Source organism: Canis aureus, chromosome 36 (genome assembly GCF_053574225.1).
Source record: "Canis aureus isolate CA01 chromosome 36, VMU_Caureus_v.1.0, whole genome shotgun sequence".
NCBI lineage: Eukaryota > Metazoa > Chordata > Mammalia > Carnivora > Canidae > Canis > Canis aureus.
In genome coordinates, this window is record NC_135646.1 from 24,689,043 (window position 1) to 24,709,229 (window position 20,187).

The 20,187-nt window shown below is 36.5% G+C and overlaps 1 protein-coding gene across 13 annotated transcripts in view; it reads right to left on the minus strand.

Annotated features, from left to right (window-relative positions):
- The window catches only part of CCDC150 (coiled-coil domain containing 150), a 79,140-nt gene that overhangs the window by 55,310 nt on the left and 3,643 nt on the right, over positions 1–20,187 (minus strand). For 7 of the 13 annotated variants that reach the window (XM_077885691.1, XM_077885697.1, XM_077885696.1 and 4 more), the window contains exons 2-9: positions 14,795–14,958; positions 13,063–13,289; positions 12,766–12,944; positions 10,500–10,568; positions 5,055–5,171; positions 4,285–4,414; positions 1,579–1,622; positions 292–384 (exon numbers count right to left, since the gene is read on the minus strand). In XM_077885691.1, coding sequence (XP_077741817.1) covers positions 292–384; positions 1,579–1,622; positions 4,285–4,414; positions 5,055–5,171; positions 10,500–10,568; positions 12,766–12,944; positions 13,063–13,289; positions 14,795–14,952 — 1,017 coding nt within the window. In that variant the 5' untranslated portion in view covers positions 14,953–14,958. Of the gene's footprint in view, positions 1–291; positions 385–1,578; positions 1,623–4,284; positions 4,415–5,054; positions 5,172–10,499; positions 10,602–12,765; positions 12,945–13,062; positions 13,290–14,794; positions 14,959–20,187 lie in introns of those variants that run through there. The other 6 variants (XM_077885690.1, XM_077885695.1, XM_077885700.1 and 3 more) reach the window with 4 other exon arrangements.

Consider the following 20,187-nt stretch of genomic DNA (forward strand, 5'->3'; position numbering starts at 1 on the left):
TATTACATATTTGAAAATTATTAAAAGAGTGAATCTTAAAAGTACTCATCACAAGAAAAAAAATTTTTGTAACTGTATATGGCGATGGATGTTAACTGGAATTATCGTGGTGACCATTTTGCAAAGTACACAAATACTGAATCATTATGTTGTACACTTGAAATATAATGTCACATGCCAATTATACCCTATGTGATGGTATGAATTTATATAATCAGCAGTGATCTTTGTTCTTGATTCTTTAAACAAAATTAAGCAACATCTAAAAACTACAGAAATAATAAGACCTACCTGTGCTTTTTCTGATGTTTCATGAAGGGATACTATTTCAGACCTCAAATATGTATTTTCTTCATGTTCTTTGTTGAAAGACATCTGCATATTCTATAAGAGCAAAAACATTAATAACTTCTCTCCTTTTTTATGTGTAAGAGCTATGATAGCATACCTCTACGAAAATACCTCTTTTGTATTTTGGTCAGTATGAGCTCAAGTTGTAATGATACACATACATAAGTGCCTTGTAAAGAATTTCTTAAAATCTTGCTATCTTCAACTCCCAAACTTCTCTTTTTAAATAAATTATAAAAATATCCTCACATTGAGTTTCAAACTAGAAAGAATTTGCCTAAAACCATAATGTAAATATTTAACTAGCATCCTTAAGAAAGTTCTGCTAAGATGAATATTTGTTAGTTTATATTGTATACACATTTTTTCCCAAGGCAATAAGATCTTTTGTGATTTCAAAGAAATACATTTAAAGATCTTTTAAAGTTTTAAGTAGGTAAAGATGTTTTCATCAAGGAATACCTGGGTGTGGAGCAAAACAAAACATTTTTGCTCAAAAAAAAATTAGTTTTCTTTAAGATGACAGAAAGGTAATAGTGATGTGAGTTGTGGATTGGGCTTTCCCCGACAGGTAGTTATTGAAATGAGGAAGGGAAATGTGCAAGTCTTCTCCCTATGGAGAGAGGACTACTCTTCTATTTTTCCAGGAGAAACATCTCAAGACTTAAACTTCACACATGACAGGATGAGATAGAACCCAGAAAAATTATTCCAAACAGGATGTACACATTAAGATTGACTTAGAAATGTATTAAGATATAAAAGTGGTACTATTTTTTTTCACTTTTTATTGTGGTAAAATACAAATAACATAAAATTTACCATTTTAACAATTTTTAAATGTATAGTTTACTTAAAAATATTTAATAGTTCAGTGGCATTAAGTATATTCACATTGTTGTGCAACCATCACTACCAAAAAGGAGTTAATATTTCTTATATTTTATAAAAACTTTCTTTATAATAATTAGTTTGCAAGAAGCATAAGATGCAAATTTGTCTAATTTTTGCTAATTCATCTTTTTTTCAAACCAGAATAACCTGCCTAAATGATTTCCTAATACCCAATTGACAACAGGTCTGAATACTCAACTCATTTACACTGCAACTGTTTTCTAATGAAGATTTTAGGAGAATCAGAAAAAGTGTAAACCAACATGAGTGAGGAAATATTACTTAGTGAAGAGAAGAAAGAACATCTCTGAACTCTACAACCTCAAAACTTACCTTATTTTCTTCAACCAACTTGGAAATGAGCTCATCTCTAGAAACTAAAAACAAAGAGTCCACATAACTATGGTAATAATAACTTACTACAATGATACTGGTCACACAGTATCTTTTCCTTGAGTAGCTTTTTCTTTTTCCCCCAGTCTGCATGTGGTGAAAATAAAGAGAATACACGTATTTCTATCATATTTTTATAGACTGGAAACTCAAGTCATAAAATTACCAAGAAGATAGTCCATAGTCACGTGCAATAATAAATTGCACATAGTAAATGGCATATTTGACTCCGTGCATAGAAGCTCATTGCGTCTGAGGGATTTTAAACTGGAGAGGCACGTAATCAAAAGCTTTTGGTTAGAGAGAACCCTCAAACAGAGGCTCGACAGGAAGAGGAGATCGGTTTATTATTATTATTGTTATTATTTATTATTATTATTATTGCTGTTGCAATAACCCAAGTATAAAACCATGAAAGCTGGCTCTATGGGAATGACGACGGGGATGCAGGCGGAAAACATATTTCTGAAATAACAAGCAAGGAGAACGGTCAGGACTTGGCAGCTGCTGGTGGGGTAAAGGCAATAGGTGAGGAGTCAAGGAGAAAATCTAGTGCCTGGATTGAAGCAATGGAGTGTGCAGCCGACTTCAACTCAACAGGGACTATGCAGGATTAGGAGCAGGCTCTGGGCAGGATGAGTGCAAATGGCTGCAGTATTTAAGTATTCACCGAGTGTTGTGAGGCATCTGAAGGCATCCTCATGTAGACGTTTAGATGGCAATGAGATACCATCTGGAGCTCAGGACTATGATTTTATGTGGAAAAAAAAGATTTGAAACCACCCAGAGAGTATATAGAGCGAAAATAAAACCAAAGATAGAAGCAGGGGAACAAAAAAAAAAAAAAAGAAGAAGAAGCAGGGAAACAGTCTGGCATTGTATACTAGCAGCCCAAAGTAAACTTTTCTGAGAGTAATGTTTTGGCTTCATGAAAAATTCCTAAAGATTTATTAGTTTTGTTTCACTTAAATATTCTAAAGCCAGAAAAATCACAAAACACACAAAACCTCATTTTATGTAGGATATAGTCAGAACAACTATCATTTTCTGAACATATAAGTCTGAGACTCTTTTCAAATAGAGTAAACTAATTGAAAATATGTGAAGGATAAAAAAAAGATAATTATATGGTCTATTCTAAAATTTCTAGTAATCAAAGAATGAAAGGGGCGTATTTATCCTACTCATCACTTTAATTAGTGTGGCGTATAAATGTTTATTGCTAATAACTACATTTTTAATTCATTAAAGCGAATGTCTAGAAGCATTCCTTTTACTAATCTAGTTAGCATAACTATTTGTACCTTAAAGTAATCAATTGCATGCATAGAAAGAGTCTTATTCAATAGAAAGCATTTAGGTGATATTCAGGCTTCCTTTTCCTCATGTTAGTTTTAGTTAATGTTGTGTAATTTTCATCTTTTAAATGGTCTTCCATATAGTCTTCACAAAATTCAAAGCTAAAGCATTAATCCAATGAGAAAAGTAACATTAAAAAAAACTTACTAGCATAATAGAAAGATATGTGTTTTAGTCCCAGGTATCCTATTTGCTTGGGTCCTTAGATACAGACCTTTTTATTCTTCTAAGATTAGGATATATTTTCTTATCTTTCTCACAAGGTTGTAGGGTCCAAACGAGATAATGTGCAGCACCATAAAATATGTATTTTTGTAGCTACACAATCACAGGAAAAATGGAAAATTATCTTGGGGCATTATCAGTGAGAACTCCAAAGATAATTCACTACTCAACAACTATAAGGAAAATCAGTACTTTCTTCTAAGAGCAGAAGAAGAAACATCGAACAGATTACTCTTTGCTCCATGATTTTTATAATTTTCATTTCCCTTTTGGTATTCCCTGCCCTCATTACAGCCAGAGAGCACATAGGCAGAAAATACAGGCTGAGGCCTCAAGTCATCATTTGTTCCCTTTAACTTTGAGAAGTATGGATAGTTTAGTGTATTACATGAGATAGTTTTGTGAAAGCTCTATGAAGTGTTACTCACATGAGGCACTGCACTATGATCTCTATATTTGATACTGGCTGAAAACTGCTTCGCAATTATATTTTAACAAGAGTAAACAGGACAAGGGCTGATGGGTTGGAAGAACCACAACTCTGAACAACATGGGATCAAGTCTAGACTCACCCATTTCCTAGCTCAATCACCTGTAAGGACTCAGTTTATTTATCTGTAAAATGAGGACATTAATCTAAGCTCTAAGGTAACTTACAACCATCCATTGCTACAAATACAGGTCAACAGACTAGCAACCTGAAAACAGAACGGGAGAGTCTGATAAATGGTTAGAAAGAGATGAGCAAGTATTAAAGGCATTATTTCCTTATTAATGTTCTATTACTCAATATTCAATCTAGACTTCTAGAAACCCAATGTTCCCAAGTCCACGAACCTGAGAGAAAATTTAAATACACAATAGTTTTCAGTTAAGAGGATGGAAGTCTATTTAATTACCAACTCTTTTTTTTTTTTTCCCAGTGCCACAGACAAAAGAGACATCAACAAGTTTTTACATTTGGCCTTGTGGCCTCTTCAAGAATTTCAGATCTAAAGAGTTTTTTCACAAAATCTCAAAAAAACCTAACAGAAGTGTAATTTCTAACATCTATTTTCATACTTAGATCAGACTTGAGCTGTGAGATAGAAGTCTCCAACTCTCCTTTTCTCTGCTGTTCTTGTGCCAGTAGTTCTTGGGTGGTCTGCATAGAACTGCGCAGGCCAATACAGTTTTGCTGCAAAATTTGCACCTGAAATGTATAAGAAAAACTCCTTTCTGTAAGGTAAAGATCTTTACCAAACTACCTAGTAGCACATGTGTAAGGCAAATTTTCCAATCTTAACATCACGGGAGGGAGAAGGGGAGTTTATATGTTACAGTGAGAGATCTCAACAAGGTGTAGTGTTTCAACAGGGCTGTCCAACAGAACTTTCTGTGCGCTCTCCAACACAACAATCACCAGTCACAAGGAACTGCTGAGCACTTGAAGTATGGCCAGACTGAGCGAGGAATTGAATTTTTTATTCTATTTAATTTTAACTAATTTAAATTTTAATTAGCCATACGTGGCTAGTACAAGTTATAGCAATAAAGGATCATTTACAAATTCCTTAAGTAGCATCTTTTTCATAATTTTATTATGAAGGACAGCCATTGGTTAAAATAAAGATTATGTAATCCAATTCCAGGTATTAGAATTTGGAACCACTAATTGCTTTCAATACTTGGAATTGAATACTCTAAATTACATGTAGGTACTTCAAATAATAATACAAGCAAAAATTTAATAAATCTAGAGAAAATTAGCAAAACTAAAGGCTTATAAGTAAAATATCAGCTTTCTCTCTTGGTTTCACTCCCTTGACATAAACAAGGAGAGAAAAATCTACCTGTTTCCGTTCCACCTCCACTGTTGATTCCATCTCTTGTATTTTGAATAGCATGGCTGATCCAGATTTCTCAAGAGATTCCCTTAGGTGCTTCTCCTGAGACAGTTGTCTCCTTAGCTACAGAGCAAGTTGCAGTTAGGCAAGACCAAGGGAACATCACAGCAGTTTGCCAAAGATAAAGTCACCATGAAAAGTTTACCAGACATGCTGTCTCACTCCCAAACATTCTTCATTCATTTATGACTACTTCACAACCTTCCTTGTGTGTCTCCCTAAGAGATAAACTACTAAGAAATGAAAAGTCACATCTGTTGCCCTGTCCTCCCATATAATGGGAAGACTTCTATAAGAAGTCTTTTTTCCAAACTGTGGGTCAAGTTAGTAAGTTGCAAGCAGCACTTAAAAAGGGGGGAAAAAATATCAGAGCACATAGCATATAATAAGGAAGCGTAAGTAATGCTTTATGAAATGTTTCTGTATATTATTTATGTATGGTGTTACAGTATAAAGTATATGTCTCAGAATAGACGTGACAAAAAGAAGGTTGAAAAATACTAATATAAAAAAATACTAATATCACACCTTAGTATATACACATGTTCTGTATTTCTGTATTTTCTTTTTTAATTCCTATTTTTCTATATTTGATGATTTCATCTACCTTTTTATTTTTTTTTATTTTTTATTTTTTTTTATTTATGAGAGAGAGAGAGAGAGAGAGAGAGAGAGAGGCAAAGACACAGGCAGAGGGAGAAGCAGGCTCCATGCACCGGGAGCCCGACGTGGGATTCGATCCAGGGTCTCCCAGATCGTGCCCTGGGCCAAAGGTAGGCACCAAACCGCTGCGCCACCCAGGGATCCCCATCTACCTTTTTAAAAATATTTTTTATCCCACAGGAATATAAACATACCCCTGAAAGCTGTTCCAATTCTGTTTGGGAATTTAAAGGTTTAGACAAATAACGAGGTAACTATTAAATAGTGGATAAAACTACCATTCAAGAATTAAGGAACACTAACCTTGTTTCTCTCAATTATTGACGACGAGTTAGATAAAGATATAAAGAGTATTTACTCATGAGGTAACAGATCCTTTCAAACTTAAATGAGAATTGCAGAATGCTATTCCTTTTATGAAGTGATGTTAAATTGAAAGAAATTCTGTTTTTAAGCCCCAGTGAAGATGATGGAAGAGTACACTTTATAGTTCTTCTCTAAATTATACATATATATTTTATATGTATTTTCTCTATGGATGATCTATTTTATAATGTTTAAGGACTGTTATAATATTCTTAATCATAACCCTAATAACATTTAGGTTTTTCCAGTCTTTCATCCCGCTGAACATGCCCGTGAATAAATCTTTCTTTGCATTTCTGACTATTTCTTTAAGATAAATTTCTACAAGAAAAAATCACTCGGTTAAAGTATAAATAATTTTTAGACTTTTGATACACTGGGTAATTTTCCCTCCAATTTTAGCCTATCAGTAGAATTAGAATAAATCCCATCAGTTCTACGTATTATAATCTTAAATCTTTGCTAATCTGATAAATTATAAACAACATCTTGACAGCTTTTCATTTCTTTGGTTATTAGTGAGATCAAACATTTTCTAACATGATTATTAGCTCTATATATTTTCTAAGTTAACATATATATTTTGATTTGTTAGTTGACCACTGTTTTTTGGTTGGCTTTTTTTCTTTAGTCGATTTTAAGTTCTTTAAAAGGAAAGATTATTTATCTAGTTTTGCTAGGTTTTACTAGTTTTGCTTTTTGCCCTTTTTTCACATGTAGAATTTCTTAATTCTTGTGTTCAAATCAATTGAACTTTTTATAATTCTTTCTTCATTTCAAGTTTAGAAATTCCTTCCTTATCGAAATATCAATTAAGTATGACAATCTTATTTAATTAAGAATGAGCCATAGTTTTTATTTTAGGCTATATTAATAATCTAATACTAACTATACTATCAGACTATAATTACTTTGTGATATAAAGTAACTTATTGTATTTTTCTAAGCTCTGGATCAAATTAGGAATCTTTACTTGATAATTATACTACTGAAGTATTTATTTCTGAAGCATTAATAAAAGCAGTTTTACATTTATCAGAACCAGATTGTATATATATATATCTCGTCTCTTAGGAAGATATGTACCACATTTATTCCGCCTTTATACAACCCCCTGATGCCAGCTGAATTGAATTGTATTCCCCCAGAATATTATGTTGAGGCTCTACTCCCAGTATCTCAAAATGTGACCGTATTTAGAGATAGGACCTTTAAAGAGGTGATAAGCTATAATAATGCTGTTAGGGTGGGCCCTAATCCAACCTGAATGGTGTCTTTTAAGAGAAGGAAACTGAGACACACAAAGATACCAGGGATGTGCATGCACCAAAAAGACCACGTGAGGACACAGTAAGAAGGCAGCCATCTGCAAGTCAGGGAGAAGCCTCAGGAGAAAAAAGCCTGTTGACATCTCCATCTTGGACTTCAAATCTCCGGAAATATAAGAAATTTCTGTTGGTTAAGGCACCCAGTCTGTGGTGGTTTGTTACTGCAGCTCTAGCAAACTAATACATCCTTCCTGCTTGAATACCAAAAATGTATTTTGACAAGACAGTCCTTCTAGGGGTCCTTGAGAGGATTCGATAAAAATTCAAAATCTTATCACAGCACTCAGAATTAAGAATTTCCTAATAAAGAATAATGAGGGATCCCTGGGTGGTACAGCGGTTTAGCGCCTGCCTTTGGCCCAGGGCGCGATCCTGGAGACCTGGGATCAAGTCCCACGTCGGGCTCCCGGTGCATGGAGCCTGCTTCTCCCTCTGCCTATGTCTCTGCCTCTCTCTCTCTCTCTCTGTGTGACTATCATAAATAAATAAAAATTAAAAAAAAAAAGAATAATGATAAATGGTAATCACTGATAGTCTTTTAAACAAAGGGGCTGGAACAAGTGGACATACACACAGACATACACAAAAAAAAAACAAGATATAGCTCTCACATCATTAATTCAAAATGTATCATTTATCTAAATGTAAAATGCAAAAACTGTAAGGCTTCTAAAAATAACACAAGAGAAAAATCTTGGTGACCTTAGGTTTGATGATCACTTATAACACCAAAAGTACAATCCCTGGAAGAAAAAATTAGTCAACTGAACTTCGTTAAAACTAAAAGCTTCTGCTCTGCAAAATGTAAGCTACAGAATAGGGAAAAAAGCTGCAAAACACATGATTTGATTAGTATCCAAAATACACAAAGAACTTTTAAAACTCAACATAAGAAAACAAACAACTTAATTACAAAAAGAAGCATACAATCTGACAGACACCTCACCAAGTAAGATCTACAGATGGCAAATAAGCACATAAAGATACTCATCATCATACATCATTAGGGAATAATTAAAACAAGATACTACTAACACATATTAAAATGGCAAAAATTCAAAACACTGACAAGACAACCTGCTGATGAGAATGCGGAGCAACAGGAACTCATTCAATGTTGGTGTGAAATGCCAAATGGTACGGCCAATTTTTAAGACAGGTTGGCAGTTTCTTACAAAGGTAAACAAAAGCTTACCATATGGTCCAGAAATTGAACTCTAAGTATTTATCCAAATGAGTAGATAACATGTCCACACAAAAACCTGCATATGAATGTTTATAGCAGCTTTATTCACAATTGCCAAAACTTAGAAGCAACCAAGATGTTCTTCAGTAGATGAATGGATAAACAAACTGTAGTATACCCATACAATAGAATATTGTTTAGCAATAAAATGAGTTATCATACCATGACAAGACTTGGAGGCACCTTGAATGCATATGCTAAGTGAAAGAAGCCAGTCCAAAACAACCACACGCTCCCACACTCCAACTATAACAAAACTATAGACAATGAGAAGATCAGTGGTTGCAGGGGCTCCGGAAGAGAAGGGGGAAGGGATGGGTATATGGAGCACAGAGCATTTTTAGGGCAGTGATACTGTTCTGTAAGATATTATAATGAACAAAGGATGAATTTTAATATTAACTGTGGACTTTAGCTAACTATGATTTATCAATACTAGTTCATCAAATGTAACAAATGTATGACACTAATGCGAGATGTTAATAATAGGGGAAACTAGAGATGGGGATAACACGTTATGAGAACTGTTTTCTGTGCAGTTTTTCTGTAACTGTAAAACTTCTCTAAAAAAATACTACTAAAATATCTAAAACTCAAAAAATAGGCTAAATGTAATACATTCTAACTATGAAAAAAATCATGCTTCTATCACTAGTTACTGGCAAATCAAGTACATAACACAATTTACCAGACACCTAAATTTAACAACTTCAGCACTAAAAATCATAACTTAAAAAGTAATTTTTCATAAGAATTTTCTTAAGGGATCCCTGGGTGGCACAGCGGTTTGGTGCCTGCCTTTGGCCCAGGGCGCGATCCTGGAGACCCGGGATCGAATCCCACGTCGGGCTCCCGGTGCATGGAGCCTGCTTCTCCCTCTGCCTGTGTCTCTGCCTCTCTCTCTCTCTCTCTGTGACTATCATAAATAAATTTTAAAAAAAAATTAAAAAAAAAAAAAAAAAGAATTTTCTTAAAAACTGGGATCCCTGGGTGGCGCAGCGGTTTGGTGCCTGCCTTTGGCCCAGGGCACGATCCTGGAGACCCGGGATCGAATCCCATGTCGGGCTCCCAGTGCATGGAGCCTGCTTCTCCCTCTGCCTATGTCTCTGCCTCTCTCTCTCTCTCTATCATAAATAAATAAAAATTTAAAAAAAAAAGAATTTTCTTAAAAACTATACCTATTTCTTTGTTTTATATAGTAGAATATTTTAAATATAATTTGGATCCTTTTGACTTGGATTAATATCAATGATTATTCTGTTAGGGAATATTGAGGTTTTTAGGCCAGGGTGTGTTAGGATTACTAATTCTCCTGACTCTTCCACTGTGTTCAGCTGCCAACTTTTAGTCCAGCAACTTTTAGCAGCCACCTACTTCACAATTCCCAATCTGTTATCTACTAAAAGTTAGGCTAAAATAGAGGTTTCAAGGTAAAATTAGATGAGCAGGCTTATTAAAAGCTTTTTGTTTTAAACACAACTTTAGTTTAAAAGGTCTTTTTATGAAAGTGTTCACTTAGCTCTAGTATATGAATTTTGTGGTAACAAATTTCCTTCCTGGCTAACAAACTTACTTTATTTCTGGTTGTATGGCTGTATTGCGGCAAAAGAACTCTTAATGTCAAATAAGGGCAGCTACTTTCACTTGAATTTCACATGACATTATTTTAAAAATCTTCCTACTACACAGTAATATATTTTTCTTCAAAGTTTTTCATTCTTTCTACTTTCTTAACTTCTCAGCAATTCCAACGCCCCCTCCAGCCTCCAGCATCTTTTTTTATCTTACCTCTTGAATTCTCAGGTTCATTTTACGTTTTGTGGTCTTCAATTCCTCTTCAATAATGGCTGCATTCTTCTAAAAGTAGAAGGGGAAAAGGTTCTAAATAATCTGTAATGAAGAAAGAAACTGACTATAGGCACATCGGTTCAAATCTAGACTTTTTTCTATCAACCTATAAATGCTATTCTGGATATGGTTACAAATACTTCCTATTGTGAGTCTGAAGTAATTATTAAAGTTAGATATTTTAAAAAGAAAGTTTTTTGGGATCCCTGGGTGGCGCAGCGGTTTAGCGCCTGCCTTTGGCCCAGGGCGCGATCCTGGAGACCCAGGATCGAATCCCACGTCGGGCTCCCGGTGCATGGAGCCTGCTTCTCCCTCTGCCTGTGTCTCTGCCTCTCTCTCTCTCTGTGTGACTATCATAAATAAATAAAAAAAATTTAAAAAAAAGAAAGTTTTTTATTACTTTGATCCATGAGTTCTATTATTTTCCTTTTATTTTTAATTTTTTTAAAGATTTATGAATTATTGGGACTTCATCAAGATAAAATGCTTTTGCGCCACAAAGGAAACAGTAGACAAAACCAAAAGACAACCTACTGACTGGAAGAAGAAATTTGAAATGTCTAGTATCAAAAATCTATAAAGAACTTATCAAACTCAACACCCCCAAAAAACAAATAATCCAGTCAAGAAACACGCAGAAGACATGAACAGGCATTTCTCAAAAGAAGACATCAAATGGCCAGGAGACACACAGAAAAGGGATGTTCCACATCACTCAGCAAAAGGGAAAATACAAATCAAAACCACAATGAGATATCATCTCACACCAGTCAGAATGGCTAAAATTAACAAGTCAGGAAACAACAGATGTTGGCAAGGATGTGGAGAAAGGGGAACCCTCTTGCGCTGCTGATGGGAATGCAAGCTGGTACAGCCACTCTGGAAAACAGTGTGGAGGTTCCTCAATAAGTTAAAAATAGAGCTACCCTACATCCTAGCAATAACACTATTAGTTTTTACCCAAAGGATACAAAAATAGTGATCTGAAGGTGCACCTCTACCCCAATGTTTATAGCACCAATGTCCACAATAGCCTAAGTATGGAAAGAGCCCACAAGTCCACCAGTGGATGAATGGATAAGGAAGATGTAGATGTATACAATAGAATATTGCTCAGCTTTATCAAAAATAATAGTCACCCCCTGTAAGATAAAGCCCAACTACTGATTATTCTTGACTTTAAAATACTCTATAATGAGATCCCTAGCTAATTTCCAATTTATTTGCCTCCTCAAAATTCCTCACTCCTGTCAGGCTAGTTTATGCATTTCCCCTAACTACACCAGTGAAAAGACCTAAGTTCAAACCCGAAAAAGAGGAAGAAGACAGGGAAGTGTGATCTTAGAGAAATGAGTTCTCTCTGGGGCCTAATGCTCTTATTACTAAAACAGGGACAATAATATCCTTTCATGAGGTTTTTCAAAATTTGTTTTAAAGATTTTTCATTTATTTATTCATAAGAAACATAGAGAAGCAGAGACATAGGCAGAGGGAGAAGTAGGCTCCTTGCAGGGAGCCCGATGTGGGACTTGATCCCAGAACCCCGGGATCATACCCTGAGCCAAATGCAGACGCTCAACCACTAAGCCCCTCAGGTATCCCAAGGTTTTTCAAATATTAAACCAAATAACGTGTTGACCATCTATTATACTGCCTGGCTCATGGAAGACCAAATTGTCAGTTGACTACCCTACTCTATACTCTTTCCAGCCTCTGTGGGTACCCACTGAAATGTCCTCACCTCTCTACTTTATCTTCTAAAAGTTCAGCTCCCATAATATCTCTTTCTGGAATTCTACCCGAATCTACCCTAGATAGGGCATACCCACCCTCTCAAACCTACCTGAACACGAAACACACATCAATATTCACTTACTGTCCTACACCGTCCTTTAACATTTCCTATGCCTTATTTTTTTCTCTATTTACTTTTTCATGCTATTACTTGTTCTCTCAGCTAGCATATAAGCTCTTAGAAGAGCAGAGACCCTACCTCATATTTTTGGACTCTCACTTCCATGTGTACCAGGTAAGGGCTCTGATACTGAAAGTATTCAATAGTTTAGATCATCAATGTAGGTAACTATGAAATGTCAAAAATCCTCACATCACATAACCTTTTTTAAAAAGTCAATTTTGGGGGTCTGTTGCCTCCTCCAGCTAACAGATAACAGTGAATCTGTATTTCAGAATTCTGGATTCAAACCTTTGTCTCTGAGGCAATCTCCAGGGTGGCAGTCAACCTTTGCACTTCTTCTTGTGCCTTGTCTTCATCCTCTTTTACATCTCTCAGTTGCTGGCGCAAATTCATCACTTCAAGATGTAATAGCTTCAGGTCCTTCGAATGCTCCTCCTGTATTGCATTCAGTCGATCCTTCAGAAAAGCTACTCAACAGCACAGGAGGGTCACGGAGCAGTTGAAAGGTCAGGAAAGGAAAAGAATCATAAGCTCATTAAGCACCCATAGAGGACCAAATTTCTGATGATTCTCTTCTCTCTGTACCTGTTTTCTGTGGATTTAAATCCTTTTCAGTTTGCAAACGAAAGATGTTCATCTTCAAAGACTGGATGAGGCTTTCCAGATGGCACATTCGATTTATCAGAAACTCACAGTTCTTCCATAGAATATCTGTTTTTTCTGAACAAATGACTTCCTTCTCGCTAGGACTAATGATGTTCACAGACTCTTCTAAGCATTTTGGGGTTTCCAGTAGGCCTCTGGACAAAGATCTCAATTTAACAATATTATGCAACGCAATCATCAGGTCAATGTAACATTTCTACCAAGAATAAAAATTAGGGGCAGCCCCCGTGGCGCAGCGGTTTAGAGCCCCCTGCAGCCTGGGGTGTGATCCTGGAGACCCGGGATCGAGTCCCACGACAGGATCCCTGCATGGAGCCTGCTTCTCTCTCTCTGCCCCCACCCCCGAATAAATAAATAAAAAATCTTAAAAAAAAAAAAGAATAAAAATTAGATTCCTTAGTTAACAAGCATCTGTTAGCTTCCCCAAATTTTAATACAGAAAGGACCATTAGGTAGAGAGGATGAGACTAATGTTGGATGGATAAAGACCACTGGCTTTATAATGGTTGTTTCTTTTAATCTGAATTTTTTGTGAACTTTTATGTGATAGATAAAACATGTTAAATGCTAAATCTATAACTATAAGCTAACAATTAAAGTTAGCATGGAGGAAATATATTCACGTATTTTTAGAAAAATTTTTTTTTTTTTTTTTTAGAAAAATTTTAAACAAGGTCATAATAAACATTCCTAATTTATTCTAGCATACTCAACAACTATACAAATTTCATCTTTAACTACTGGAAAATTATTCATTCTATGGGTGCCATAATGCCAACTATAATAATTTTAGGTTTTCATGAGAGACACTAGGTAAATATATAGATGTAATCTTAAAGAAAATCATACCAGTAAATTAGATATTGGCTGCTTAAGCACCCAGATTCCTCAGGTCATTAATAATCCAACCTTTAATGGCAAAACTTCTTTAGCCAATGAGGTACCTTTTTTTTTTCTGAGTATCTCATTCTAAATTACGATTTTTTTAAAAAACACTTAAAATCTTTCTTTTAATTCACAAGTCTGGGGAAAGAAAATGAAGACCATATTAATGGCATGAATCAAGTTTAAATGTTCACCTTACTATCAAAATCTATTTTTGAGGGATCCCTGGGTGGCGCAGCAGTTTAGCGCCTGCCTTTGGCCCAGGGCGTGATCCTGGAGACCCGGGATCGAATCCCACGTCGGGCTCCCGGTGCATGGAGCCTGCTTCTCCCTCTGCCTGTGTCTCTGCCTCTCTCTCTCTCTCTCTGTGTGTGACTATCATAGATAAATAAAAATTTTTTTAAAAATCTATTTTTGATTTAAAAAATAAGAACCAAATTTTTTCTAATTATACAAAAATTTCCATGTTTATTTTCAATCAAGTTTTGAAGGTGAACAGGATATCAAAGTTTGTGCATCTAATTTAATTAGCACACTTTAAATAGCTGTTTAGGGGAATAGTGGTAATAATAGCTCTATTATGGGATGACAACTATTTTGCAAATATTTTCTAATTACTGTTCAAATGGCAACTGTTTTTCCTTAATTCTTTTATAAAAGCCTATATTTCATCTGCCAAACCATCTGCACTGTCACTCCTTTATTAATAACCAGTGAGGCAGAATTTTTCAACCTACAAAGATCTAGTTCATTTTCCATTTGTTACCTTTTTTCACCAAAGTCCAACATTATTAGATCGTCCCTCAGAGAACTGGTCTGTTCCTCAACTATTCTCATCCTTTGCTGAAGTACTGTGAATGTTTCAGAAGCTGTAGCATTGATGTGGGTTGGAGAAAGGACTGGTCTGGTCACTGCAGTTTCCATATGCACCTGCGATTAAAGTCACAATATTAGTACAGTAGGTTCTATTATGTTCAAAATAGTCACTGTCCCTTCCTGTGGGAGAATTATAATACATCTCTGTCTTGCTGAAATCAGGAATGGCTATGTGTCTTGCTTTAACTTAATGTGGGTGGAAGCTTTAACAGCTAATTTGTCATTCATCATCTCCTTCTTTCTTCCCCTCCATGAGATAAGCCACAACCCAGATAGGGCCAGCTGCATGTGCCGAGATCCCAGAGTGAAGACAACATGAAGCAGAGCCATGATCCATCCATGACATCCAGTGTGAGTGGGCAATAAATTTATGTTGTTTTAAGACACTGAGATTGGGACACCTGGGTGGCTCAGTGGTTGAGACTCTGTCTTCGGCTCAGAGTGTGATCCTGCAGTCCTGGGATCGAGTCCCCCATCAAGCACCCCACAGGAAACCTGCTACCCCCTCTGCCTACATCTCTGCCTCTCTCTCTCTGCATCTCTCATGAATAAATAAAAATTTTTTTAAAAAAAGACACTGAGATTGTTGAATAGTTTGTTGTATCATAATCTAGTCCATCCTATCTGTTCCTATTAGATACATACTAGGACCTATGACTTGCCTGAGGGAATTATTAACTTCTTTTATTACTAGCCATCATCGTTTTAAGATATTCCAACCAACCTTTCAGAAAAACATTCTATACTTAGACTTCTGAGCACCCATTGTAAAATAAATTTGCCAACTATATCGAAGCAACGATTTTAAAAAGAAATTTGCAAACTTCATAGCCTAGCAAAAATTCTTCTATAGCTAATGACATAAAATTTCTCCCCCAAAACTGTTTAAGAGTACTTTTTGAAATATTTGTGACAGAACTAGGTAAAATTAGCATAGGAGAAACAGTCCAACATATAGATGAATCATGGGCCCAAAGTTCAGTGATAGGTCATTGGTGGAAAGAAATTTTAAGGACATTTTCCTGCAACTCCATCCTACATAGACATTTCTCTATTAACTAGACTGTAAACCTTAACCATTACTACCAACAGTGTTCCTATGGAAACGTGTTCACAAAGATCCCACTTTGGATGTTAGGAACACATATTTTCTCCCCCACTTGCTGTATAATCAAGTATCTCTCTTCCCCTCATCTCTCAGGCAGCGGAAGTGGTGACTAGCTTAGGTCCAAGTAACTGAAGGTAATCGCCATCACTCAAGGCAAGATTTTAAAGTGGGAACACTGGTGGCAGGATTTAAGGGGGCAAGAAGCATGGCAAGAGGGTGTGAAAAGGCTGAGCTTCTTGCCAATATAACTGTGCTACAGCCATCAAGGACATTTCTTCATCCTAAATAGCTCTCCAATCATCTTTTATCTCCCCTCAGTAGGTCCCAGAGAATGGCCTATTCTCTCTTTTTTTTAATTTACTGAGAAATAATTGAATATAACTGTATATATTTAAAGTGTACAATATGATTTGACATACATATAAACTGTAGAATGGTTACCAAGATCAAGATAATTAACACATCCATCACCCCACATAGGTAACATAGTTAACTTTGTGTGTCTGTGATAACAATGCTTAAGACCTACTCTCACAACTTTCAACTATACAACATATTACTATGTTACTATGCTGTACATTAGATCCTCAGAATATCTTTTTTTTTAAAGATTTTACTTATTTATTCATGAGAGACACAGAGAGAGAGGCAGAGACATAGGCAGAGGGAGAGGAAGGCTCCATGCAGGGAGCCCAACGTGGGACTCGATCCGGGGTCTCCAGGATCACGCCCTGGGCTGAAGGCAGCACTAAACCACTGAGCCACCCAGGCTGCCCAATCCTCAGAATATCTTGAGAAGGTAACCTACAGAATGGTAGAAAATCTGATAAGAGGATAATGTCCAAAATATAGAAAGAACTCATATACCTCAACTGCAAAAAAGCAAAGACAACAATTAAAAAATAGGCAGAGGACCTGAATAGACATTTTCCTCAAAGACAACATACAGATGGCCAATAGATAAACGAAAAGGTGCTCAACATCACTAATCACCAGGTAGATGTAAATCAAAACCACGATGACATATCACCTCACACTCTTAGGATAACTATTATCAAAAAGACAGAGAGCAAATGTTGGTGAAGATGAGAACCCTCACACACTATTGGTGGGAATATAAAATGGCACAGCCATTATGGAAAACAGTACAGAAGTTCCTCAAAAAGTTAAAAATCGAACTAACATAGGATCCAGTAATCCACTTGTCGGTATGTATGCAAAGGAAACAAAGAGTATTTCAAAGAGGTACCTGTTCACTCATGTTCAGGGCAGCATTATTCACATTAGCCAAGATAGAGAAACCACCTAAACAGCCGTCAACAGATGAATGAACAAAGAACATATGAGATGTATATATACATATACATCCTCAATAGATAAATTATATTGTTCAACCATAAAAAGAAAGAAAACCCTGCTATTGACAACGACATAGATGAATCTAGAGGGCACTGTGGTATGTGAGATAAACCAGAAAGAGAAAGAAAAATACTGTTCTGAAATCACTTGTCTGTGGAATTAAAAACAAAAAAAAAAGTTAATTTCGTAGAAACGGAATAGAATGAGCTGGAGGGAGGGAAAAATGGAAGGGTACAAATTTTCTTTTTACTCTTATTCTAGTGCTTCTGATGAGGATTTCTCTCTTTCATTCTCATCTATGGAACAGAAAGCACTTCTGACTCACATAATCTGAATTTGTTAAAACATTTCCTGTTAACGGTCAGCTTAAGGACACAGAGGTTAAGAAGCTCTCCGTAATTTCCTTCCATACTTTCAATTTTTCCTGAAGGGGAAGACAAAGGTGTATATAGATAGTAACAGAGTCTCTGGATATACAAAGATTTGAAGTAAGGTTCATCTACGTCTCTGAAAAAAAAGCCAGATTTCGAGACACCTGCTCATGTTACCACAGGTACCACCCACAGGTTCCTCAGGTAATAGAATGAAGACCCTTCATGAAACCAGGGTTAGGTTTGTGGGAACCACCAATAGCATGGGGTGGGGAGAAAATGGAAGGGTAACAAGGGAGAAACACCACATGCAATTACTCTCCGGTCCATTTTCTGTCACCTGCTGTCTTGTCACTGCCCACGTAGAAATGACCCAGACCTGAAGTGGGGAGAAAAACATAAAGAATGTTTAATAAGATTTGAGGTTTTGTTCTCTCTCCAAAAGAAGCTGAAAAGTTCATGTCCCTAGCTTCCCTTGCAGCTGGCACAGGATGTAACACATTCTGTCCAATGAGACTTTGGGCAAAAAGTTGGCAAGGAGCTTCAGGAAGGCTTTTGTTTTCTGCTAGAAAAAAATGACATAATGGTACCGGTCCTTTACTTCCCCATGAGGCCCAGAGCTCTGAGAACTCTCTCGCAGTCAGCCATGCAGTGCCTCACTTTTAGATACAAAGAGCCAGGGATCACCAGCATTTAAGAAACACACAGAAAAGGCCAGAGAAGTTTGGATTAACCTTTTTTTTTTTTTTTTGCAAAACTACAAACATACAATCTCTGCTTATTTGAGAAAAATAAAGTTTCGTCTTTTGTGTTAGTCATGCTTTTCTATTACCTGCAACATAAACATTCCTAAAATACAACAGCCCAGGCAATAGTTGATGGAGACACAAGTAAAAGGAAATGGTAAAAGAAATGACAAGCACTGCCAGAGGTGAGAGGGAGGACAATTTCCCTGGCAACTTGTGAGGCTGAGGTAGTGGATTATAACATAAAGGATAGCCTCTATTAATTTATATCAAAAACCGAGCATAAAATACGAATATAAACATTAGTTCATTTTGGAAAAAAATACAGGAAATGGGATACAAGTCCCATATTGTGAATGGGACACAGAATCCCATCTAAAATGTTTCCGTGTTATTGTTGAAATGTCACAGTTTTGCTGATATTTCCCTAAGGCACCTATGATATGTATAAAATGCTCATGCTTTACAGTGTGTGTCACTTTTGGTCACAAAAACAAAATGGAAAACCAAATCAAATCACTTTTTTTTTTTTTTTTAAACAGAAAGTCTGCAGGTCTGAGTAAGAATTGGATGTACAACACTCATGCCCACCTGAATCTGATTTACAACTGGAGCCACTCACGCTTCTGGAGAGAAAAGAATATTCAAAGAAAAAGAAGAAACAAACTTGGGCCCCAGCCTCTGAGAGGAAGGAGATTAATAGAAAATTCACCCTAAGGAAGGGAAGAGTGAGGTGCTTGGAAGAAACTAACGGTGGGCAGGGGATAAAGCTTGAAATATCCTCTTAGTGAATCGCTGAGGAACATGTACCAGTGATCCGAGAAGTTGACTGGAAAACTAAAGAAACCCATCTAGCTTTTGGAGATTAAAAACAGGTCCCTGGATCAACTGAAAACCATTCCTCCACAAACCTCCCCTGCAATGGGGTGGAGTGAGGGGGGGTCAAGGTCAGGAGAGCCGGAGGAAGCAAGGAGGCAAGCAATGGTACATCAAGAGCAAGACAGCCTTAATATCCACCAGGGAGAGGCACTGAATACCTTGGGAGCCTGTTAAAGGAAGAGTGAGTTAACTACCTGGGATCCAGGAAATCTGTTGAGTTGGTAGGGAGTCTAGTTCTCACTGTACTCACACTCCTGCCTGTCCTCCGTCATCTAGCAGGTCCCACCCATAGTGCACTAGCTGCTTGGCAGATCCTCAGAAGCCACAGCTCAAAAGCTCAGTCTTGTAAGAAGTACAGTCTTAGAAGAAAGGAATCTAGCTCTAAATGCTAGCACTGCAGCAAAGAGACTATGGCTTGACTTACGTGTGCTTTGCTGTTTTTGAAAAGGTGCAAATATCACTGAATGTAGTCTTGAACCCAGGGCCTGATGCTTGATCATAACAGTAAAAATACTAAGACAGAAGCTTGTAGTTCTAAAAAAAGTTCATTCATAGCGACTTTCATAAATGTATCATTATCAAATTAATACAATTTGATAATGTATCATAAATGTATCATTATCAAATTAATACAATTCTGTCTCCCATGTTTAGGGAGAGTATTTCTACGGAGCGCCTAAGCAGGCTACCTCATTGCAAGGATGGCATGAATAAGACCCATGTCTTAAGTCATATACTAGTAAAAGCCAGGTGACTTTGAGAAGGGGATTTGGGTGCCTAGCTGGCGCAGTTGGTAGAGGATGCCACTCTTGGTTTGGGG